At 35.0% G+C, this 25,427-nt stretch overlaps 3 protein-coding genes and 1 long non-coding RNA gene across 4 annotated transcripts; 3 read left to right on the top strand and 1 right to left on the bottom strand.

The window, feature by feature from the left end:
• Positions 1-2,038: 2,038 nt before the first annotated feature.
• On the bottom strand, positions 2,039-12,797 carry LOC124434322. Its single transcript, XR_006944741.1, has 3 exons — positions 12,733-12,797; positions 7,577-7,661; positions 2,039-2,140 (listed from the first exon to the last, which is right to left on the bottom strand). It is a non-coding gene; the product is annotated as an uncharacterized LOC124434322 (long non-coding RNA).
• Positions 12,798-20,387: 7,590 nt separating this feature from the next.
• Positions 20,388-20,780, top strand: LOC124434334. Its single transcript, XM_046984220.1, has one exon. The coding sequence runs from the start codon at positions 20,388-20,390 to the stop codon at positions 20,778-20,780; it is 393 nt and encodes a 130-aa protein (XP_046840176.1).
• Positions 20,781-21,507: 727 nt separating this feature from the next.
• LOC124434333 lies at positions 21,508-23,011 on the top strand. The gene is made up of 5 exons (XM_046984219.1): positions 21,508-22,001; positions 22,100-22,350; positions 22,392-22,484; positions 22,619-22,839; positions 22,964-23,011. Exons 1-5 carry the CDS (start codon positions 21,517-21,519, stop codon positions 23,009-23,011), a joined length of 1,098 nt encoding a protein of 365 aa, XP_046840175.1. The 5' UTR covers positions 21,508-21,516.
• A 5-nt stretch (positions 23,012-23,016) lies between these two features.
• LOC124435043 (G2/M phase-specific E3 ubiquitin-protein ligase-like) lies at positions 23,017-24,076 on the top strand. The gene is made up of 3 exons (XM_046984992.1): positions 23,017-23,162; positions 23,416-23,605; positions 23,729-24,076. The coding sequence occupies exons 1-3, from the start codon at positions 23,073-23,075 to the stop codon at positions 24,034-24,036; spliced, it is 588 nt and encodes a 195-aa protein (XP_046840948.1). The 5' UTR covers positions 23,017-23,072; the 3' UTR covers positions 24,037-24,076.
• The last annotated feature ends 1,351 nt before the right edge of the window (positions 24,077-25,427 follow it).

Genomic DNA, 25,427 nt, shown 5'->3' with positions numbered 1-25,427 from the left:
TTGGGCATAAGCCAAGGCATCGCTATGCTCTGGGTTCTTTATTAACGACATGCATTTTGCTAGATTTGACAAGACCATGGCCATGTTGAGTTCGTCATTGGTTTCATTTAATTTTTGTTTTGCCTTATTCAATAAACTGATTGCTTGTTTGTAGTCTTTCTTCTCTATCAAAGAAAGTCCAACATTGTGAAGGGACTCGGCTATAAGGCGATCTTTTTTGTTTTGACTTAAATTGTCCCCTACACTTAAATTCATTCTCAATTCTTTAGCTTTGCACAATAACTGGTAGGCTTCAGTAACCATTCCAAGATATAGAAAACATAAACCCACGCCATTCAAGATTTCTGCCATGTTAAGAACGTCGTTGTCAGCGACGAAGTTGGCTGCTTCTCTGTAAGTATTCAAAGCTTCATTAAGTTTTCCAAGTCGTTGTCTACACCACGCTACTTTGATATGGACAAGTAAATGCTTCTCGTTATCATCGCTGTATTTGTACAAGATATCAACTAAATGCTTTTCTGCATATTTAAAATAAGATGTACTGGTGTAACAGCATACTTTTTGAATCAAATTATCAAAAAAAAGGTCAACACTTGGCTCACCTAAATAGCAAAGAAGTTTGTCTTCGTTGGATTCAAATAACTTTATTGCCAATTGAAAGTTTCCAAGTTCTTTTTGGCATGTTGCGATATGATATGAAATCTTTATCATAATGAAATCGCTGCTGTCTTCTCTTAGCATACTTTTGCATGTTTGGTACGAAGAAATTGCTGACTCGTACTCTTCGCTGCATCGGTATGCATGTGCTGCAGCTTTAGCGAGCTGTGCTGCAACTGTGAGAGAGTTTTCTTCAGGTTCTTGTCCTTTATTGATGGACGTGAGAACGACAAACATCGCAGAGGCGACAACGTCAACTATATACATTGCTTCATCACTCTTTACTTTTTGCATGGCATCCAGCATCCTTTCAGCATTGCTTTCATCAAGCTTGAATTTTTTCAAGCTTTCACCACGTGGCGACAGCCTCTGAAACAAAGTTTGTTCATTTCTCTCCACAACATTTCTGTATACAGCGTTTCCATCAGTTACTTCGTTGACAAAATAACGCAACCAAGTCGACAAGCTATGCGGTGTTTTCAATTTCAAAGACGGGGGTGCAATGGATAAAGCAGAGGCTATTCTTACGTGTTCACCATCTTTTCCAAATAGTTTCATTGCTTGGGGGATTGCTTGTGCCAATGGACAATTGCCACCAACGCCTCCGTCTACAAATTCATCATCGCCAATTCTGACTGGAGTATCAAAGTAAATTGGAGCATTTGAGGTTGCGAGCAGGACTTGGTAGGTTGGGTAAAGTTTGTAGTCTTCGTTTGCTGTATCAAACAACACCAGCTCTTGCTTGCTGCCAAGTTTTTTAGCCACAGCTCCGGCCACACATTTTAAATTGTCGATATTTCTAAAATCTTCAAGTTTACAATCGCCAAACTGATCTTTTAGTACTTTCTCTAATTTGGCTTTTGAGTATGTTTTAAAAGGAATGTTCGACAACTTAGGGGTATGAGAAAGAAACTTTTGCATTCTCGATTTCTTGAAAATTTCTTTAATTTTTTTACGATACATCTCAATGCATTCATCCACGCTCATTTGTTCCCTTGCATTGTCGTCTTCACCAATTTTATTTCCACCAACCAAACCAAACGCAATCAGACCACCTATACTGGTACCAACTATCATGTCGTAAACATCGGTGGGATGAATGGGATCCTCTACTCCATCCATAAAGTCAATCAGAAACTCTCTAACGTTACTATCTTTTAAGAAATCTACTTCCTTTTCATCATTGTCTACAAGGCAGCTCACATCATCAGGATTTCTTAACACAATCGTCGCCAATCGTAGAACGTCGTCCAATATCTTCAGCTCCAATATACCTCGACTTCCTCCACCATCTAAGGACAGTATGTCAATTGTTTTTTTTGATGTTTCCTTTCCCTTGCTCATGACGTGTATACACAAAAATAACTCAGTCTTTTTCTTTAACGACAAGGTTTAAGTAACCACACCTTCCTTTCTGAGAAAGAAACAAGTTTCTCACGGCAATATCTTAGTTTTGTTAACGAATCTCATATTAAGTTCCACCCTACGAATAAAAATAAAAGCTGTAAGAAGCCAATAAAATAAAGTCTCAGAGAAATTTTCCATACTTGTTTTCCAAGATCAGGAGTTACAAGCTAAGGAAATATTAGATGGCTCCTGGAAGAGCAGGTCCCTGACCTCACTTCGAATAAGAATGACAATATTCTCGTATTTATTATAATGAAATTATTACTAATACATAAGAAAGAAATCTTAGTGCTAACTTAACATGAATATAGGGCAAGTAAAAAAATTAAACTAGCCAGCTGACTTGAATTATATATGCTTAGAATTATATTGTATTGAGCTCCCCTTAATTATGTTTGCTTAAAAAATAAGTCGTTTTTGGTGTTTCTCACATAAAGTATAGCATGTCTATTTTGTCTATTTATCTTTTACATACATGAAATATGAACCATTAGCAAGTGAGAGCTATTTTGTGGGAAAGATAAAAAACAACACAACATAAGATGTTAGATTGCAGTAGTTGATTAACTATTTCACTAAGTGCCTCAATGAATACTGCCAACGGCATCGGGCAGTTGACTAAAAACGAAAGATGAATACTTTAAAATTAAATCGTACACAACGCAAATTAACATCGTCATTATAACAAAAGTTGTATTGTAACTGAAATCAGTTCGAAATTTCTTTCATATAAAGGAGAAAGTCAATCTTTGCGATGGTGACAGATGTCACAGTCCAGGGCATTCGGCAATCTATGGCATTTATCGTGGATGAGTCATCAAAGTATGTTATTGATTTCTGTCTTTAAGATACGGAAACAAATTCTTCTAACGCGAACAAATATGAGGAATGTAAACGTTCCTTTTAGAAAACGACAAAATATCCTTTGCCTAGTGACACTAAAAAAACTGCTTGTATTTAGTTTATATTCGCGCAAATGAAATTGCCATAATATAAAGCTCAGCAAGATGCTACATTCATTTACTAACATTGTCAGGAACAATCTTTGTTAATGGTTCCTGCACATAGCACAAGGGTCTCCTGTTTGTGAAGATTTGCCATATTTCACACTCTCAAACCTATTAAGCCCAGAATAGTTTTCCGCTTAAAGACATCTCTTTTTGTAGCTTTTCTTTCATTATAGGGTACTTATACTTTTGTTTAAAATATAGTTTTAATTGACCAACGTCTTAAATTTTTATTATTGTTCGGAAGGCATGCGATAATTTTATTAATGTCAATGCACAGTAGGAAAATGAAATCAAAACAGTGTTTTGGTCAGTTGTCATAATTGTCAAAATGATGCTGTTTGTATCAATGCAAATTGGTAGAATGGCTGATATTCATATATGCAGGATATACCGCAATCAATTAGTTTGAAATATAATGTTTTATATGACTATTAGCCTTATGATTATATGTGATGTGATATGATGTTGCATAGTATGTTATATAACTGTTATTTGATGTTATATATAAGACTGGATTAAGCAACTCTATATTCGCAGTACCGAAAACAAAAATCGCTGCATTTTCATCATATTTCATCATATTTCATCACATTTCTGGCAATTCTATAAACTGGTTGACTCCTTAGTTATGTTCATTACATGTTGATAAGTCTGGATTGTTCTCGTATTTATTGCCCTCCAATGCAAGATAATTGCCCTACAATATATTTGCTGTGCATTTTCAAAAGTTGGTCCCTTCATTTTTGTCTTCAACTTTTGTGCCAAATGCTTGATCCAGTCTTACTTCAAGGTCAGTGACATCAATTCCTCCAATTATCTCAAAGAAGAGTGGATAAAACTGTGCCATCAATCATGCCGACCTTTTCTCAAACAAAATTCAAGTTTTATATCAACACTATTGCGACTTTATTAAAGTAACACTGACTATCCTATGTAAAAAATGAAAAGTTACGGCTTAGTTATGTGTATGAGACCTTCAAATGTTTAAGTCGCGTTTACTGTGATTGGTCATATAATCACATATCGTAAATGCTTGTTTTAGCGCTGCAATCAGAATTTAAGAAAGTTATTTAGCGCCGCTCCCGGTTAAGCGCTACATCTCAGATATTGATAAAGTATAATTTTGGTAATAAAAGAATACATTAGTTTTTTGTTGCACACCTATGTGAAATTTTTGTCAAGTTATATTGTATTGGACTTTCAAAATGGCGGTTTGTGATACTACTCCCTCTAACATTAGCAATGTTAATTTAAGGAATAACATCCTGTAGGCATTGAATGAAGAATCTATTTGCTGTAATAATGCACATTTAAACATAACGTATGACGGGGGGCGAGTGAAATGGACAAATAGTTTAGAATTATTGAAAGAATTTGTCAAAACTAATCTTATGGTTCCAGGCCAATGAACTTTACCTGGAGATCAATCTCGACGTTTTAAAAGTACTCGTTCTGACGTGTGCATCGCATGGGATCTTGCTGACGAAAAAAAGAAATCTGAATGGCTACAGTTGGAGGTTGTTTCCTTTAAGAAAACGATTGTCCATTTGGCTGAGTTTAAATTAAGGTATGAAACAAACTTGGAATCGGTAAATGGTATGGCAATAAGCAATGATGAGATTGGCCAAGTGTCCAGCGTCCATATTGAGGGAAGTACTCCGAATCAATGTGTTATGCATAATCAGTCAACTCCCTTCCCAAATATTACTTCTATGATAAACATTGATTTTCATCAAATACAGCATACAAACAAAGGAGAAACTGCAACTGTTTCGCTTAATGACCCCATAAGATTGATTCCAACATAAAAACCCACCCGTGCGTCTAGCCAATGAGAAATAAATCTCGTGCGTGGTTAGGATGTCTATCACAAACCGAGCCAACTGAGGGAAATGAGAACTGTTTTGTTTGTACTGCGATAGCCTACCCAAGTAAAACTGTTGTGGAAAAGACTAGTTCAACCGCTTTTAAAATTAAGGCTTTCCATTTACAGCTATTACATTACCAAAAAGGCCAACGAAATAAACACCAGCTCTATAAGATTAATAAGAGTAAATGAGGAATCTTATGAAACAAAAGAACAATATGTTGTGCACCAAGAAAATAAATTAGCTTTTGAAGTCAATAGCAATACCCATCTAAGTCAGCCCAATACCATAAGATATCCTACGCTCAGAAAATATAAAGATAACAGACAAAGAAACAATAACTATGAACCTCGTGAAGTCTATAAAACCTAGAGAATGAACACCATTATTGGCAACAGAATATCAAATAAAGTAAATTGTCGTCCTTTTATGCCTTGAACCTTTATTTTTTATACTATTTGGAGCCAAAAGTGGAGGGGATGGCTGAACTATGTCCACAAGAACTTGAAGGTCAAAACGCTGTAATAAACCCACTAAACTTGATATACATCAAAAGATCTTCCGACTTTTCTGTTCTACGAAATGCTCACAAACATGAATTTGTACCTTCCTTATTACTGTCTAATACAACGTCAATTGCTCCTAAAATTGACGAGATTGCGAATACCATATTGATGTCAGACACTGATGTTGTTATGTTTACAGAGACTTTGTTAAAGGAACCAATTCCAAACAAAGCAATTAGCATTTCTAATTATCAACTGCTAAGAAGGGATCGAGCTCAAAAGTTGCACGGAGGTGTCTGCTTATACGTAAAGTCATCAATATTCAGCCGCCAGCTTTCAGATATGCAAAGTGAAGAAGAATAGTGGGCCATGCTTCGCCCTCACCGTTTACTTAGAGGGTTTCATCAAATTATAGTCGGTGTAGTCTATCATCCCCCGGGAGAAGATAATGATTGTATGATTTAACACATACAAAATACATTGGAAAGTCTCGAGTCATCTTTCCCCAATAGTGCAATTATTATTGCCGGTGATTTCAATAAACTAAAATTGAAGCGCACTGTAAAATTATTCCAGCTAAACCCAATGGTCAGTTTTCCAACCCGAGGACCAAATACTCTTGATCAGATTTTGTCAAACCTAAATAAGTATTGTAACCTACCAACTAGTGCGTCACCATTTGGTCTCTCGGATCATGTGACAATTAAAGTCAAACCAAAAGAACGTACCGTTTCTTGCCAATCTCAGTCAATAGTATAACGACAAAGTAAAAAGGCTAGTATTGGCAGATTTTCAATTGCTGTCCCATGGTCCCATATGCTATCCAACGAATATACATGTGACCAAAATATCGAAATAATGACAGATATCGTTAAATACGGACTAAATAAAATGATGCCCCAACGTTCCCTCAAGGTTTATAAATATGATCGTCCATGGATGACTAGACATCTAAAGACACTGATCTCTAAACGCCAAAAAGCATTTTTGTCCGGAAACGCTGCCTTATTTAAAGTTCTTTGAAACATGGTTAACAAAGAATAGAAAAGCATTCGAAAAGTATATTATAAGTCTAAAGTTGAAAACCTTAGAAATGTAAAACCTAATAAGTGGTGGCAAGAGGTCAAACAACTGTGTAGAAACTATAAATTGAACCAAAAAAAACTTTAAGACATGTTATCTACAGATTTAGATAACGATGAAAAAATTTTATGTGATAAAATCAACGAATCCTTTATAAATGTGATGCAAGAATATTCTCCGCTATCTACTGAGGCATAAGTGTCTATGGATGAGAACGACCAGTCTATCAAAGTCGATGAAATCGAGGTTGTTGAAAAGTTAAGAAAAATTAGTCGCTCAAAGGCCAGCGTTCGTGATGGTCTACTTAATTGGATACTGAAAGACTATGCAGATATTCTCACGTTACCAATCACACCAATTTTAAATGTGTCTTTCCGAAATTTTCAAGTTCCTAGGATGTTGAAAATTGCCGATGTCGTCCCACTGCCCAAGGCATCAATTGTTAAAGTTTTTACACAAGATTTGAGACCGATATCACTTACTTCTGCTCTATCCAAAATTGCAGAAGAATTTGTTATTGAAAAAGATATAAAACCAATCATTTTAAGATGCAATGATAAGCATTAATATGGTTTTATCCCTAAATCATCAACTACCCATGCTCTCATATCGATGATTCATCATTGGCTACAAATGACTGACGGAAAAGCCGTCACAGCTCGAGCTGTTTTCCTAGACTTTATAAAAGCGTTTGATATGATAGGTCATAATTTCCTAATTGCCAAGCTTTTAAGTCTTAGGATCAAACCTTGAACCTTTAACTGGCTGATTGATTTTTTTAGAGACAGGAAACAAAGAGTAAAACTCAATCAGTGTGTGTCCGATTGGAAAAACGTCCCTGCAGGAGAGCCTCAAGGAACATGTCTAGGACCATGGCTATTTTTAGCCATGATCAATAACTTAGAAATATATGGAAAAACAGAATCAATAATGTGGAAATTTGCAGATGACACCACTACTTCAGAACTAATTTCATATGATCGAAAAACTTATCTACAACAAGAAATCAACCACATTGCTAAGTGATCAATCAAAATAAACTCACCCTTAATCAAAAGAAATGTAAAGAAATTTTCATATGTTTCAGAAAACTACTGCAACGTTTGATGAAATCTTAATCGATGATCAACCTTTATAAAGAGCTCAAAATAAAGTAAATGGTTTGAACCAGGGAATATCGTTACTTTTTGACTCTGAAAACGACTACCGTCAACACGACAGTCCTTCTCAGGGCTATACCAACCTAGACGATCTACATTTACAAACATGTAGATATCAAAATGTTGAAATTTTGGGACTCACAATAAGAAATGATTTGAAATGGAACGACCACATAAATGTTATCACTAAAAAGGCAGCAAAACGTCTATATTTCATTAAGCAGTTGAAACGGGCTGATGTAGATAAAAAAGACCTTGTTTGTTTTTACTGCGCTAAAATAAGATCAATTCTTGAGTACTCTTGCCAAGTATTTCACTCTGCTCTACCAAAATATCTATCTGATGATTTAGAGCGTTTACAAAAGAGAGCCATGGGCATCATATTTCCTGAGCACATTATAAAGATGCCTTAACAGCAGCTTATATTCCGACCGGGGGCGGATCTAGGGTATGTCAAATCACTCACGTGACTTATGTTTATAGTTCAAAAATTATTTATCAAATTTAATCATTACAATTTTTTTTGGTCATTAAATTTTCGTTCTGTAATCGTTTCGATTTCATCGTCAAAATTCTGTTTTATGTATGAAAACATACACAAACACCACCTTAGTAAACAGATCAGTAGATAAAAACATATCTAGAATTATATTAATTGGCTTACTGATAAGTCGGGTGGCTCGACTGGTTCGACCGATAATGGAGTTCAATAGCGCTTATTTAAGCCATTCAATTGGTGAATAGCCAGATCAGTGGATGATCTGGAATAATCTCGACCGATAAGTGGGGTGGCTGGACCGATAAGAGAGTCTGATTGCTATCGTGTAATTGGTTCGTTTAAATTTTGTCTTACTATGATTGGTTTGACCGATTTTGATTGATAGCAAACTGAACTAACGTATTCAAGCTCACTGTCTAAATTGAATGTTTGATCGTTTCATAGTAATTTTCTAAAGCATGATAAAAACTAAACTACACTCAGATGGAATTTATGGAAATCTTGTACAAATTCATACATTGACATGAATTATGGTATCCAAACTGTGAATTTTTTCAAGAGGGTGAAAAATTTATGGATGAATTGTAAATGCTTGGCAAAGACGATCTCGCAAGCGACATTTCAGTAAATGATGTTCAAAAGCAAGCCAACATTGTTTTGAGTTTTCTCAGCAGAAATTTACATCCAAAGTCATAAGTAACGGACAACTGAAGTGTATGCATAAATGTAAAATATCAAAGTCAATTTATGCGAGTGTGTAAAGCTGTGGGTACATCCTACATTCCTGCAAACATATTTCAATGGACAAAAAATCTATAGCCATAGGGTGCCATACTATTATTTAATTTATCATAAACAAATGTTTGGGGCTTTACACTTTATGATCATTTATCATTCAATCATTAGACTGTTATACTACACATTGTTTAAGATATGAGAAAACTAACATTGATTACATGAGAAGCTGTTTGCTATAACCTGTGATTTTGAGTCTTTTCTGATCCACGAAACTTTTATTTTGATGATTTGACTGGAATGGTATTAAACTAATTATTTCACATACATGAAATGTTGTCCCTTGTCACATATTGTCCCTTTTCTAACTGAACATCTCATGTAGAGATGTCAAGGTGTGTTGATCTACAGCTCATACAAGATTGTTTGCCATAAATTCCAATGGGCTATTTATGTATGAAAACATTTTCTATAAAGTAAAAATATGTTCCTATACATGCAGATAAACCTCAAAATTTGGTAAAACAGCAAAGTATTTTTCATGATCACTAGGTAATTTCTCTGATGGTCATTATAATTTCTAAACTAAATCATTTCAGACTTACATTCAAACTAGCTTTGATCATATATTTATTGGAAATTTATCATAACAAGTAAGCATAACACATGAACCAACTTTAACACTCATGTAACTATATGATGGAAGGCATGTTGGTTGCATTCTGTTTGTATTGGCAAATACAATGCTACTGATGATTGCTATATAGCACACCTTGCATTTACTTACAGAAGATAACAGTCTAGTGAGATGCCTAATAAACATTAATGACATAAAGCTGTCCTTAATAGCAAATTTTCACTCTGATAATTTTTCTTAATCTTTGGCAGAAAAAATTTGAGTTTTTCTCAAAAGGTGAATTTGCTGCCCTGTATGTGGAGATGGGTAAGGGTTACAATAAACTTGCCTGGTTTGAAGTCTGAGCTTTTCTACATCTATGAACTGTCTCTTTTAGTACCAAGCTTCTAACTTAACTTATTATATAGAGGTTTGAATGGAGGTCTCTAGGGTGGTCTATACCTGACAACTTGGTAGAAATTTTCAAAAACAATATCTTTTTTGGAATAGCATTATTGTAAATTAAATTTTATGTTCCTAGACATGCTATTTAGCCATATTTTTGGCAAGATAATGAGCCTAAATATTTGGCAAAGCATTCAAGTATTATTCACTTCATTTTTTTTGAAAAAAACGTAAGCAAAATGTTTTGTATCTACGCAAAAACGATGCCCACAAAATACATTTTGTATTCCTCTACAACGCTGAAAATGGCATTTCCAAGGCTCTGAAATTCAAAATTTCCTAGGGGAGGATGCCTCGGACCCCTCCTGAGGTGCGGAGAGCCTCCGACGATTTATGAATCCGCCCCTGATTCCGATCCTATTTGACAGACGTAAATCTCTCAGTAGGAGATTCTTTAATGATATAGTGAAGTAAATGGTTTGAACTCGGGAGTATCGTTACATGTTCGTAAATGTAGATCGTCCAGGTTGGTATTGTCCTGAGAAGGACTGTTTTGTTGTTGTTGACTGACGTTTGACAATCTTAGCGGTAGTCATCTTTAGAGTCAAATGAGGAGTAAACGTCAGGTTAGCCGTATTTGTTATCTTGTTCTTACATCATTGTATTATGTGTACAGGAAATGTGTATTGTTATTGTGAAGTAGTGTGAAGTGAAATGTTTTTAGTTGTGATGAGTGATTTGGGTGTGATGTTTTTAGTTGTAATGTGTGGGTGTCAATTCTGTATTGTCATTGTGAATTAGTGTGATCAAACAAACGATCAACTAAAACATTTCACTTAACACTAATTCACAATGGCAATACACATTTCCTGTACGCATAATACAATGACGTAAGAACCACATAACAAATACAGCTAACTTGACGTTTACTCCTCATTTGACTCTGAAGATGACTACCGCTAAGGTTGTCGAAACGTCAGTCAACAAACAAAACAGTCCTTCTCAGGACTATACCAATCTGGACGATCTACATTTACAAACATGATATAGTGAAGGATAAGAATCACAAACTTTACAATTTATTATCTCAAAGAACTTATAGCATTTATAATCAGCTAAAGACAAATAAAACATTTAATGCAACTAAATATTGCACAAATTGTTTTAAAAACTCTTTTATTCCGAATTTCTCAAACGAACATATCTTTTAAATTGTACGTTGCCCATAGGTTGTACATTCAATCTGCTTATGTAATACATCTTTAATTTAACTTCATTTAAGTTTTACTATTATTAATCTTAATGAATGTAAATAACTGTATTATGGTAACTATAAGTAATAATTGTGTATAATACATGTAATTCAGTTGTAAAAACTGCAAGATGTATTAATATTAAATAATTTTTTGATTTTTGATTTTGATTTATTGTATGAAGTAAATAGATTTTGTCTAATTATCATTTTTGGAGGGCAATAAAAATATTTGGTGTGAGCCTTTAGTAGAAAATTATTTAAATAGGGCTAGGCGCCCACTTAAGCGCCGCTCCCGGATAAGCGCCGCACTCAGAAAAATGAAATTAGGTGAGCACCGCGGCGCTGAATCGAGCATTTACGGTAGATGACAAACGAAATGTTGACTGCACTTCTGAAAAGTTTTGTTTACGTTCGGTGATGGATTTTGTGTTTTCTTGTCGTAGAGAATTTGAAGTGATTTCGGCAGTTTTTATGCGACTCTTTGATCGTTAAGGCAGGATAAATAATTGAGCTGATAGGCTTGCACGATACTCATGTATTTGCTTAAAACTTTAAGAGATATTTTTGCTTGTACTGGTGTTAGCTGTTAATGAAATAGTTACGTTTATTGAAGAAAGAAAGTTTGCTTTAGATAAGGAACAATATAACTTGGTGGCATCAATATACGTTTTGATCACTTGAAATTCATTTAATGTTCTCTTATGTCCCTAAGTATTAACCATAACAATGTTTATCCTTGAATGTACTAATTTATCAATACATCAACAATTGGTGTTTTGAAATGAAATCGTTTTTAGCTTCTAGGTTCCGTTCTCTTTTAATAAACAATAGTTAAAAAGAAACGCGCACATCCTGACTTTCGGATGCGTTGAGTAACATTTTACTGTTAATACGAAATTCGAATGTTAGTGGTTTAATTATTTACATTAAATCGAACTTAATCGGATAATGAGGATGAGATTCATTTAATGAAGTAGAACGAATCAGAGCAGTCTAATAATAGCGTGTCACAGGAACCATCGGATGTTCAAATCACGTTAGGTTGCGTGAAAGTTTTTAAAAATCCTAAGATGTTAGATGTGTACTGGGTTAGGCTTTAGTCTTGATTGTGTGAAATATTAAATATTTTAAACTGCCAAGCACAAGGTGAACATTCGCTCTTTTCGGTCAGTATGGTTAATTATATCTTTTAAAAAGTATTGTAAAAAGCATAACCTATTATAATAAAATAAATTTAGAAATGGCTTCAACAACATAAATTGAATATTTAAATAGTTTATTAGAAATTGTTTTTGAAGTAACCTGATATTAAATAGCAGTGTGAACAGGCTACGAACCATTAAGTTTAGATTGACAGAGTAACATAAATGACATAAAGATATAGTTTTGTGATATCCACGATAAATTACCGATTGCTTATTTTGAATGGTTTTTAGTCATTTTCCTACATCATATTCATTGTTCCTTAAGCAATTATTTTCATTCGTTTATTGCAATATTTATAAATATAATATGTACATTTATCACTCACCTCTGTTGGCTGGAGTGAGAAGATTGTTCTCGTCAGAAATCTGTCCCGATATCTCTGCAAGTCTTTTAAAGTGAGGCTGTTTGTGTCGTTGCAAATGCTTTTATGAGTGCATAAGTCCCTCCCCCAACATGAACGTTAAAACACAGCAGGCTCATATTTCGCAAGAAGCTTAAAATTAGTAAAATGCATAGCATATTTATTGTTCCACAATTATTGCAACACCAAAAATTGACCACCAACCATTACCTTACATGGAGTGATTTCATTACCATTGGTCAGATCATACACCCTGTATTTGTTTGAATTTCATAACAAAAAATACCAAGAATGCCTGAACACATGCGATGGTTTTATTCAAAAGCAGTTGATTTTAATGTTGATTTAGCACTTCAATGTTAAGTAACATCTTGCTTCAATCTTTACTTTGCCTAATTGTTTTACTTGTTAATAACCTGTATAATGTCTTTTATTACACCGGCTGTAAAACTAAAAAAATCGCTGGATCGCGAGAGATTGATGATTGGCATATGATATTCATATATGCAGGATATGCTGTTTTCATTACTTTTGAAATTCATTGTTTTATGCGGATTATAACATACATTTTTGAACACGAATCTTCCTATTTTAATCTTCCTACGGCCATCAATCATATCAATATTTTTTAAAGAAAATTGAAGTTTTCAATCACAACATTTGCTACTTTATTTGACAAAAGAGCATTCCCGATTATCCACCATATAAAAAATGAAAAGTTACAATGTAGTACAGAGCGATAAGATGTGAAGTGTTTTAGTCACATTTCGCTGATTGCGGAATAATCACGAAAATATTGAACGAAATCTTCGCGTTTTTGTAAGGGGATTTAGTGTTTCCTTGTTATATAGATGTGGAAGTGATTTTGAAAGATATTCATGGCAACTGTTTGATCGTCAGGGCAAGTTAAATAATTAGGCTTGCGTGATGCTCAGTTATTTTACAAAAGCTATTGGAGATATTTTTGTTTCTACTGTTATTTTTGAAACGAAAATTGTTTTGCTCGCTTTTAGGTTCTGTGCTTATTATAATACAAAAATTACAATAGTTTATACACGCTCTTCCGTGGAGTAAAATTTGGTTTTTAATGCATATTTTAAATGTTGGTGTTTTAAACTGCATGTCACCATTTACCAAAGTAGGCCCTAAATTCGCCACAATACCTAATGGACTTTGATTCCCTGATAGAGTGGCTCTTTTTGTAACTATTTTAGTTTTTGACTATCAGACTATCTTTTCCACAGATTAAATAAAATTACGCCCACCAGTCGAAATTCCTCAGCATCACCCCCTGGTTTGTTGCGCAATGCCTTCAAAGATAATTAATATTTTACAGAACTTAATCGGGTAATGAGGAATAAAATCATTTGTAGAAATAGGAAAAGTTGATTGAAATTCCGTTGTAAGAAATGATCTAGTGTCCCTATAGTCTTGTTATCTTAAAATAAACCTTTTTGTTTTTATGCAATGTAGCTAAAGAGTCTTTATGTACAGTATAAACATAAATAGTTCAGCGAAGATAAATTTTCTACAATACCTAAAGGATTTTGATTTCCTGATAGAATGATTCTTACTCCAACTGTGAAAGATTTTGTTGACTTGCAGTTTTAACATATATCGGTATTGAAATTGGTTGGAAGATAGCCAGCTGAACCGCATGCAAACTAAATAAAATTACGCCCTTTAGTCAAAATTCCTCAGCTTCACCCTCTGGCTTGTTGCGAAATACCTTCAAAGGTAATTTCCATTTTAAAGAATTTAATCGGGTAATGGGGAATAAAATCATTTGATGAAATAGGAAAAGTTGAAATAGAACCTGACTAATAACTGCGTGTCGCTGGTAAAAGTCACGGGCTATATTTTGTCCTAAAAAATCCCAAGATTGCAGAGGGGCACTGGACTACGCTTTAGTCTTCATTTTGTGAAATATTTATAATCAAACTGTCAAGCAGAAGGTAAATATTCGCTTCTTTGGGTCACTATGATTGATTATATCTTTTAAAATATTTGCAAAAAGCACACAACCTAATATAATACGATAAAATAAACTAGTCGCATAAAAATGTGCAATAGCATAATTTGAATAGTTTAATTCATTAGAAATTAATTTTTTTAAATGGCATGATTTGAACTGGCCGAGGGCGCTGGCTACGAACCATCCAGTTTAGACTGACTGAGTAATGTAAATCATATATAAAGATGCAGTTCTGTGATATTAACGATGAGTTATTGATTGAATGGTTGTTAGTCATTTTCCCATTTCAGACACTCCCTAAATATACGCCCTCTACAAGTCCCTCCCTAAATATAAACGAACAATCGCAATGAAAAGCCCCACCGGGCTCTTCTTATTTAAAGAATTTTAATTTATTCAAGTGAATATCGTACTCATGTTCACTAATAAATATTTCATCATACACTAATACAACCAACCATTACCTTTAACGGAGTAATTTCCGTAAAATTGTTGCAATTACGTAAAAAAATACAGGTTGCTGAAAATTGTTCATGTTAACTGTTGTAAAACAGAGAGCACAAAGGCAAAATAAACGATTTCCGTTTCAAAACAACGGTAAGAGCAGAAGTGACCCCTGCTGAACATCAATTAAAACAAGTTACTTTACTTACGTTTACTATCAAAATGTTGGCACAAAAACTCTTAAAAACGGTTCGAAACAAGCTTGGCGAACTCATCATTCATAATCAATGTTATCTATGAAAGCCTAATTAATTAAATTGCCCTAAAAAACAAACAGTCGCTACCAAAAACTTTCAAAATCACTTAGAAATCTCTACGACAAGAAAACATTAAATCCTCTCACAGAACATGTACAAATCTTTTCATAAGCGCTTCGAACACTTTGTTCGTTATGTATGTTATTATTTAACTACCACGGAAACATGACTGAAAATGCAGCATTCTATCCCACATACATACCTAGAGAGTAGCTTTTCATTTTTCACATCGTTGATGGTCACGAATGCTCTCTTGTTATTTAGTGTGATAAAGTTGCAAACATTTTTTATCTAAAAGTCAAATTCCGTTTAGGAAAAATATCGGCATGATAATTGACCGTCGGAAGATTGATAATTGGAGGGATTTATTAAAGTGAAATTCATGATGCATCATTTGTTCTATATTCATTAAAAGAGTTCTTTGTTGTTAAGTTTGTAATGTGTTGAAGAATGTGTGCGCCGGCTTTTGCATGCAATTTAAGGTCTTACACATTTACACTTGCTTTTTCAAAATATATGTTCTTGAAAGTCCTTAAAAAGTGTATAAATTTCATTACTCTTGCTTTGTACGGTATTCAATGTTTCTGTTGAACCTAATTCACATTTACTTTGCATTTATAGGCTTTTAGTTGATATTGGTATTATTTCATCTACACAAACAAGCAATTCATCGTGTGAAATTTATGTATTTTTACTTGGATTTTTGTACATGTGGCGTGCATTTTCAAAATGATCATTGTAGTTTAATATGGTTATTTTCAACTGAAGGTAATCTAAAATCTTAGTGGTCATTTCACTCATATTGTTACAAAATGCCGTGTTCATAGTGACAAAGCAGGGCCTATGGTAAAGAAACCATCAAGTGTTTAGTGTATAATAAGTCCTTGTCTAATTTGTTGAGTGTAATGCCACTGTAGGAAATGATCGAATGTCTCTCTAGCCTTGATATCGTAATTAAACTAAACCAGTTTTATTTTGTATATGTGCAATGCAAAGAGTCTTTATGTACAGTGTAAACATAAATAGTTCATTGTAGATGTTGAGTGTTAAATAATCACACCAGCCCCAATTTTTGAAAGGTTAACAGACTCAAATGTCATGTTACTATTGGTCACTGTAAGATCACTTTAACTTTTGTGATCATTAAGAGCTTTGGCACCTGGCTTTTTGTCGAACATAGTTGAATCGATTAGGCTAGGTAAATTTGCCAAATCTTACCCATGCAACAACATGATTTGTGATTACATGTAGCTATTGATATATGGCATATTCTAAATAGTTTCATTTGAAGTGGAATATTTTAAAATAGCATTCAAAATGGCACGGTTGGCCAGCTACAAACAATCGAGAATAAACTGACAGAAAACATAAAGCTATAGGCTATAGCTATGACCTATACACAGATGTAGTTTTAACGACATTGATAATAAATCAAAGTGGTTGTTTGTGTTGAGCTCGCGTATTTGGTTATTTTCCTTAATAAAAAATTTTCTACTGAAGAAATCGTTTTCATTCATTAATTGCAAAAATTTATAAATATCATTGCTCTTACATGCACCTCTGACGAATAGAGTGAGGAGATTGTTCACTAAAAATTTGTTCTAATGTCTGTGCAAGTTTTTGAAGGTGATGCTGTTGGTATCAAGACACAGCAGGTTCCTATTTCGTAAGAATTTTAAATTTAATAAAGTGCACAGCATTTTACTTATTCTTCACCAATTATTGCAACATATAACTCTGACACGACGAACAACTACCTTAAACGAAGTGATTTCTGTAGCATTTTTGCAATTACGCATGTTATTGACGTGAAAAATATAGGAAAAATGTAGGAAAAATATGTTATGTCATTGCGTATGTTATTACGTATGCTACGTATGTATAAGAAATTGCTATCTTTTTAAAGTTTGGATTTGGACCAATCGATGAAAGTTGCTACATTTTGTCACACTCAAACTCCAACTACATATGGAAATTGTGTTCGAAAGAGATTCCACATTGTATTTGTTTGTATTTCCAATGCTAACAAATTTGAAGAATCTTGAACACAGGCGTTGCTTTTGTGCAACTTCAGTTTAGTTTTATTGATTGATAAAGATAAAGTAACATCATGCTTTTCATTTTCAATGGTTTATTTATTAATACCAATATAATGTCTTTAGCTGCATGGAATATTCGTAAATCATGTAAAACGCGAGAATCTCACGGCTAGAGGAAGATCAATCACTGGGAATGGCTAATATTCATGTATGCATGATTTGCCTTATTAGTTTCCTTTGAAATTTATACCCTTAATTATCAATCTTCTTGCGGCCACGAATGATGCGGACATTTCCGAAATAAAATTCAAGTTTTAGATCAACAACTTTTGCGAGTTTATGAAATTAGCAATAGAGCATACGCTACTATCTACTATGGAATGATAAGATGCTAAATGTTTTGGTCATGTTTCGGTGATTGTCAGATAAAAACATAATAACGAATGGAGCTTCTCCTGCTCTTCTGTAAACATTTGTATGTTTTCTGTGAGGAAATTTGTAGTTTTGTTGTCATATAGATTTCGAAATGGTTTTGAAAGATTTTATGGCGACGCTATGATAGTCAAGGAAGTTAAGTTATTAAGCTTGCTTAATGCTCATGTTATTTACATAAACTATAGGGGTCATTTTCCTGTTACTGTTGTTTTAAAACGGAAATCTTATCGGTCGCTGGTACGCTCTCGCTAATACGAAAGTTAAAGCTAAGCATTTCAAGATATTCGAACTAGTAGGATTGGGAAATAAACAAAGCATAACTTTTATTGTAAATACTTTCGTAAAGTAAAATAAAGAAATGTTATAGAAACAAGCAACAGCATGAATCGAGCCGTCGGTCGTTTCGAGCCGTCCAGGGAATCTAAATTTTCAAATTTTCTCATGATTTCATTTTAGCTAGGTGTTTTATAAAAAATATAGTTACTCAACACATAGAGGTGGTCTGCAATCACACGTTGGGACTAAAATAACAAATGAAGTCCTTCGACATTAGTAAGACAAGAATAAAACTAAATTATGCATTCATCATGGGAATTGCACTGCAGTTATTTAAACTGAATTGTAGCTTAAGCTTCGAAGAAAGTCTTCAGCCATTTGCATGAGGTGTTTTATCTTTTTGCACTTCTCCACTGGACCAGTCAACGAGCTTTAAACAAATGGAAAAGTTTTGGTGAAAATTGAGAGCCGCCAAATCTTATTTTTATCTATATTATATACTTTGACGATAAGAAGGTGATTTTAAAATACAAATTTTAAATGGTCGGTTTAGCATTGACGTGAGGGTAGCAATTCTTGAAGAATAAAAGTAGATGCTTGCAAAAACCACGATCGTAGCATGAACTTCGACTTATCGCATCATATTACTGTTAATTTGCATAATCCATTTGCTTGTTTCAGATAGGAACATCAATTGTGTTAGTAGAAACTATCTCTTTGTTTATAAAGAGTTATTTATCGTTCCTTAGTGTCGATTTCAGTTAACTTTTCAAATGGCGGTTGCCAAGTTATTTTCTAATGTTGCCAATTACATTTCCAAATATGGAACGTTCGTTATGAGCTTGTCAACTTAAGTTCACAAGTTTTGTACTTGAGTACTGAAGTTGTGAACTAAAGTTGCGAAGTACTAGCAAACGCGAAAGGTCCATGTACCCTGTAGACAGTTGACAATGATCCGTTCAGTAAGCAAGGAAAACCTTTACCAATAGAAGTAAGAAATGAAATACTTGAAATGTGGTTAAATAACGAGCGTTTGACAAACATTTCGAAACAATTAAACCTACCGTATAAGACTATATCAAATATAATAGATCTATGGATAAACACTGGCTCTATTGCACCTCGCCAGAGCAAACTTGATGTTCGAACCACGCGTACAAATGACATTATTGCATACACTGAATATCTAAAAATTAATAAACCATCTATTTACGCAAAAGCGATTCAGCAACAACTAGAAAATAACAAAGTTTGCCTTACAGCAAACATACCTAGCAGGTCATCCATTAGTAGAACTTTGAATAAAGATCTTGGTTACACTTACAAGATAATAGGTCAAATTACTCGAGAGACAGAACGGCCGGGCGTTATGGATAGCAATTATTTGATTGATTGATTGCAGCCGAATTCATTTCTTTGATGAGTCGTCTGTAGTTGGTACGAGTGGCAACAGACGTCGAGGGCACAGTATGCAGGGTACTCCTGCATTTGAAATCAACGATACACTTCTAGTGCCACATTTACTGTAAATTTATTACATGTGGCACTCTTAGAGGGCCGTCAAACGGATTAGAATTGCTTGATTTCCTTGCTTACTGAACGGATTCATTGCCAAATGTCTACAGGGTACAAAGAACTTTCGCGTTTGCTAGTACTTCGCAACTTAGTTCACAACTTCAGTACTCAAGTACAAAACTTGTGAACTTAAGTTGACAAGTTCATAACGAACATTCCATATTTGGAAATGTAATTGGCAATATTAGAAAGTAGCTTGGCAACCGCCATTTGAAAACTTAAAGGACATTGGCAACGAAAATTTTTATGGCATATTTTTGAACCTTTGTAATGTCTAAAAACTAAAATAGCAAAATTTTTTTCCAAAAATATTTTATTGCTGAGATATTTGCAGCAAAAGTTTATAAATTTCGCGATCTTGGATAAAATTTTGATAAAATTATCTCGAGCGGTAGTGACGTCTTGGCCGGTAGGCAGTCAAAACAACAATACAATATACTTTGTGATTGACTGCGTTACAACACATTTAAAGCATATTTTACGGGGTTTTTTGCTGTAATGGATGACATACACGAAAATCAACCGGGCTAAGTTCTGCCCCTTCAATATGAACCTGAAATGAAGGCCGAAACAAGTGAAGAAAGCGGTTCCGAACAGGAGAGTGAGCAGAGCGACTTGTCCTCGTCGGAGGATGAAATACATGCTGAATTTGAGAAAGCAAATGCTTGGCGCCTTCATACTCTTAGTTGGTGTAAGTGTGGACATTGTACTTTGCCAAAAAAGGCAATCGAGTGTTTTTGTTGCCACGAAAAAGCACTTGAATACGATGAGTATGAGGCTTTGCTAGGCCAAACAGAAACTCAAGGAGAGTATTGCTTGACAACACACCAAGAATTTAGGGACAATATGCTGTCAGAAAGTGTGTTAGAGATAGACGTGTGTCGGTATCTAGAAAAAACTGGCCCCTGTCTGATGAGGAGCTGGCGAGAATACACAAGCTGTATCGATTAGTCGCATATCAAAGATGTTCTAGGTGGATTTTTCAAATTTTAGGGAATAAACATCGAAGACCATTTCCTGCTTGAAACTTTGAAAACTACGGTGGCCCTTATCTGCAATTCACAAATTAATTTGTCAATGCACAAACATTCCCTTAAATTCAAAAACAATATATTTGATACAAAAATAATGTGCTGAATGCAAAATGATTTTGTTTGCGATGCAAAACACGAACAATGCAAAACAAATTTGATCGCAATGCAAAACAAATTTGATAGCAATGCAAAAACAAATTTGATCGCAATGCAAAAACAAATTTGATCGCAATGCAAAAACAAAGTTACCGCAACCCAGAATTTTGCACTGTACTGTGGGCGGCAATATGTCGAATATTTAATAGAGTGGGACAGTGTATATTAGATTTGTTTCGAAAATATCTGCGTTGGTTTGTAATGTTTTGCTGCTTTTGTGGACATGGAATGGAGACGTCGTTTCTCTTTGCCCGAATTGCGGAAAGAAAAATCCAATGGAACCTCTGAGCCTTCAAGCAGCTCTGTTAAATCACCTTGTGTGACTCACTCGACTGGGAACTCCCCCACTTCGTCGAACACGTCTTCATCTTGTACAAGTTTGTCTACTTTCATGAAGAACAAGGAGGCTGAACGACGGTCGCATTTTGAGCCCAAGAGGAAAAAGTCACGCTCTGCAACATCACGAAAAATACTGATGTTTTATAACAGTAGGTTTAATGGAATACGACCACGATGATTCATATACGCCAAGACGGGTTTTTGGTAAAACATTTCCTGTGAAGGTGACACCGGACATGGTGTATGATCAAGTTGTTAAAAGATCTTTGACCGAATGGGCTAACTATGATAGAACATTTTGCCCTGATAGAGGTTACGTACTTGTTTACCCAGATGGTCAATTGGCACGAACAATTCCTGGTGGGGACGAAGAATTCGTGATGGGCAAGTACAAAGAAGAACTTGGGAAAGCGTACTCAAGAATAAGTTTGTACCTTTGCCCTGTAGCACCAAAACAGAAAGTGAGAGCGAATGATGTACTCATCACTGATCTACTTACCGAAAACGACGATTTGGACCTCAATAGTGAATTACAAGAAGAAGTGCCTGAAAATTGTAATGGAAATTTGGCAGTATCTCCAGAATCCAGTGGAAATGGGTCTGGGGAAGCTGTTGCAACATCCTATGCTTTGACGGACTTTTTGTAAGTGTAACATGTAATATGACTAAGTTTTACTACTTTATTGTGTATAAAGCAATCACTGTTGGTTGTATTAAATCTATGAAATCTTTTGTTATTAGACCAGTTGGAGTTGATGAGAATGCTGCTGTGCAACAGGCCATACGTAATAGCTTGTCTATGCATGTCGATGTGGAAGATGCAGTTGGTGATGCTATCACTGACCTTGAAATTCTCACAAGTGATGGTTTCTTGAATGCAGTTAAAGAGCATGCAGCAAACAAAATTCAAGGAGACCCTCGAAACATTGTTGTTAGCCGATTAAGCATATGGCGAACTGCGCTACCATATTTTAGAAGGAAAGGCTTCCTTAGTTCTCTGGCATTTTGAAAGTATCATTTGCTACATTTGAAGAGGAGGAAGATGCCGTAGATCAAAGTGGCCCAAGAAGAGAATTCTTCCATCTACTTCTTGGAGCTATTGCACGAGACAGTGGAATAATGTGTAGTAAGTTATGAATTAAAGTTCTTGACTTGGAAATGTTGTGTACTAAATTTCAAGTTTTGATTTCATTTCAGTCTGTAGCCTGGTTGTAGAGTGTGCCACTTTATTTTTATTGGCTAAATATAAATTTTCTGTAGGCATGCCAACAGGTTGTGTAATTTGCTGCAATGTTGGAGCCTTGAATCAAGGAACATTTTTGGCTGTTGGACACATGTTGGCTACACTTGTTGTGCAAGGTGGAGAATTGCCACGAATATTTAGCAAATCTGTTTGCCAATATATTGAGGCAGGGTTTGGCAGCTGTACACCAGATATAGATGAGCTACCTGACAAGAACATTAGAGATTCTCTTTTAAAGGTATCAAATGTTCGACATCACATGGCAGAAACCAATTTGCCAATTTTTATTGACACTTAAATTCTTTGAAACTTAATTTTTTTTTAAACAATTTTGGCAACAATTGTTTTCATTATTACTATAGCTGAAAGCTGCAAAGGATCAAGGGGGTGTTGATTCTTTTTTTGGCTGAGAGTGAGTGGAGATATGACATTGATGGATTGTCCCAAACCCTCCTAATTAAAGATAAGCTGATGTTCATTGAGGAGGTCACCAAATACTTCATCATCACAAAATGCAAACCAATGCTTGATCAGCTCATTGAAGGCCTCAATTATTATGATGTATGTGGTGTCGTATATTTAATTCAAAGTTTAGTTTAATTTTATTTTATTTGCCTGCCTCCATAATAGTGTTATAGTAGTAGCACTTTGGGGTATTATGTAAAACAAAGCAAAACAGAGAAACTAATGCTAGTCATGTATTATTGGTTAATACATTGAATAATATACACAGCAGATATTAGCACTGAATATTGCAATAGTATTAATTATTGATTTCTATATACTATAAGTAAAATGCCTTTCCTATTCAAAGGTTTTGCAACTGGTCCGTGCTAATAAAGGAATGGCAAACTATTTATTCCAGTACAATCCAGAGGAAAAGATGGATGGCAGCAAGCTGATAAAAATCATGAAACCTAATTTTTCTCCAATTGGTCACCATCTTAGAGAACCACAAGAAATAATAATGGCTAAATTTATCGCCTTCATCAAGTCCATGGAAGGTGAGTGACAATGTGATCTGTCCCAGATCGAAGCATCTGCTTTTGCAATGGCAGATTTAATAAGTGTCTTTTTCTGTATATTTCTGTGTCATATGATATGTATTACATATTACTATTTAATAGATGGAAGTTTGCTGGGAAACTTACATGATGAAGGAATCGAGTTGACAGAAGAAGAGGAGCGCTTTGCTTCTGAAGCAACTCCTAAGCATATTCTTCTATTTGCAACTGGTGCAACCAACGTACCTACTATTGGCTTTGTACCTAAACCAACAATCACATTTGTTCATGATGATGGCAAGATGATACCATCAGCTCAGACCTGTTCCAACTCATTGCATTTGTATGTGAACAAGAAGACACTAGATTGTAGCCTGGCCCATTGCTTGCTGACAGCTTTAATGAATGGAGGAATATTTAGTAAATTGTGAGGAAGAATAACAATGTGTCCCTTGTTTTGGGGATTTAGTTAAACTTTGCAGAGTTATGTTACAGACATTATTTACAAATGGTGTGCCAAAAAAAAAAAAAATTAAAAAAAAAATTTAAATTCAAAAATTTTTTTTCAAAAATTTAAATTCAGCTTTGGGCAATTCCACGTAAGATATGGTACATTTCAATGCTCTTCTCCAATGTGTTGGTTGAGACATACCAAGTTCATTTCCAATGGTGCAATAATATTCTTGAATAACATTTTCTTCCATATACTCATGACAATATTGAGACATATCTTGAAATTGAGCATCAGTCACTTGCTTTGCATAATTTTGTGCACCATTGCATTCAGGGAGAAAGTAAAGTTCATCTGGTCTTCCAGCAACTGTGTCAAACCTTGACTTACGGATGTAGTGGGAGTTCCAATTACGCTTGACGCTTGTTAGATCTTCTTGTAATAAATTGGCAAAGCAATACCACAAACATTCCTTGTCTAGATCACTTGATGTATTTAAATGCCCTGTCTCAATCATATCTTTAAAAAATTCATCCACCAGTTCGAGCGATTTTTCATAGAAATGCCCACCAAGATTCAATCCGCTGGTTTGACTGAGAGGAACCATACCGATGAGCATTGATACCTGCCATCTCATCATCCCCACTAGTTCTAAAATAAGTTTGCATTGCTGCCATTATGACATTTTCAGTCCCATTGTCTGTTCTCAACAATGTGGGGCATCCACCATACTTCTTAACAGCATCCAGGAAGTGTTGACTTGTAACAGCAGGATTGTTATTTGTTTTGCATACTTTAAGCCATAAAACTTTTCGGCCATATCCATCTATGCATCCATGCACTGGGAAGCCATATGGCTTAAGTTTGTCATAGCCATCAACATGCCAAGCATAATTGGGACCTGGGTTGTGGTAAGTTCTTCGCCTAAGGGTTTTGCCCTGCCTTTCCCTCACGCCATCAGGATCCAACTCATTAACAAAAACCCTGATCGTTTCCCTGGGCACTTGGTAACCTTCCCGTTGCAAGGTATGCCACACAGAGCGATAACCAGCTGAAGAACCTGGTCCATCAAGCTCGTGCTGTATTCGTTGTCGAATTAGACTTAAATCATACTCCTTGTTCCTTCGACGAAGACCAAGAGATCTTAGCTTGAATTTAAGTGTTCGTAAGGAGATGTTAATGCCGTGAAACTTGCCAAGGAATTGCATAATCTTCTCGTATGCAAAGCCTTCTCTGAAATAATGCGCGATTAGTTCGTCACACGTATCGTCTCCTCCAGGGATTTGTTCCTCCGCGTTTCGAAAGCCTTGTAAGTGATTTCCGCAAAATGGGCAATATTGGAATGTGACCTGAATATTTTGACCGCAAAAT

This window comes from Xenia sp. Carnegie-2017, unplaced genomic scaffold (genome assembly GCF_021976095.1).
Source record: "Xenia sp. Carnegie-2017 unplaced genomic scaffold, XeniaSp_v1 HiC_scaffold_14, whole genome shotgun sequence".
Lineage (NCBI taxonomy): Eukaryota > Metazoa > Cnidaria > Anthozoa > Malacalcyonacea > Xeniidae > Xenia > Xenia sp. Carnegie-2017.
Note: the sequence above shows the minus strand (reverse complement) of the source record. Positions and strands in the feature narration are given on the sequence as shown.

What these genes read in the sequence shown, in the direction of transcription:
- LOC124435043 (XM_046984992.1), top strand. Translation starts at nt 23,073, where the DNA reads ATGTTCATTGAGGAGGTCACCAAATACTTCATCATCACAAAATGCAAA. An exon ending in AAGGCCTCAATTATTATGAT is followed by an intron (nt 23,163 to 23,415) that starts GTATGTGGTGTC and finishes TCCTATTCAAAG; the next exon opens with GTTTTGCAACTGGTCCGTGC. An exon ending in CTTCATCAAGTCCATGGAAG is followed by an intron (nt 23,606 to 23,728) that starts GTGAGTGACAAT and finishes ACTATTTAATAG; the next exon opens with ATGGAAGTTTGCTGGGAAAC.
- LOC124434334 (XM_046984220.1), top strand. Translation starts at nt 20,388, where the DNA reads ATGAAGGCCGAAACAAGTGAAGAAAGCGGTTCCGAACAGGAGAGTGAG.
- LOC124434333 (XM_046984219.1), top strand. Translation starts at nt 21,517, where the DNA reads ATGGAATACGACCACGATGATTCATATACGCCAAGACGGGTTTTTGGT. An exon ending in AGACAGTGGAATAATGTGTA is followed by an intron (nt 22,485 to 22,618) that starts GTAAGTTATGAA and finishes AATTTTCTGTAG; the next exon opens with GCATGCCAACAGGTTGTGTA. An exon ending in TTAGAGATTCTCTTTTAAAG is followed by an intron (nt 22,840 to 22,963) that starts GTATCAAATGTT and finishes TTATTACTATAG; the next exon opens with CTGAAAGCTGCAAAGGATCA.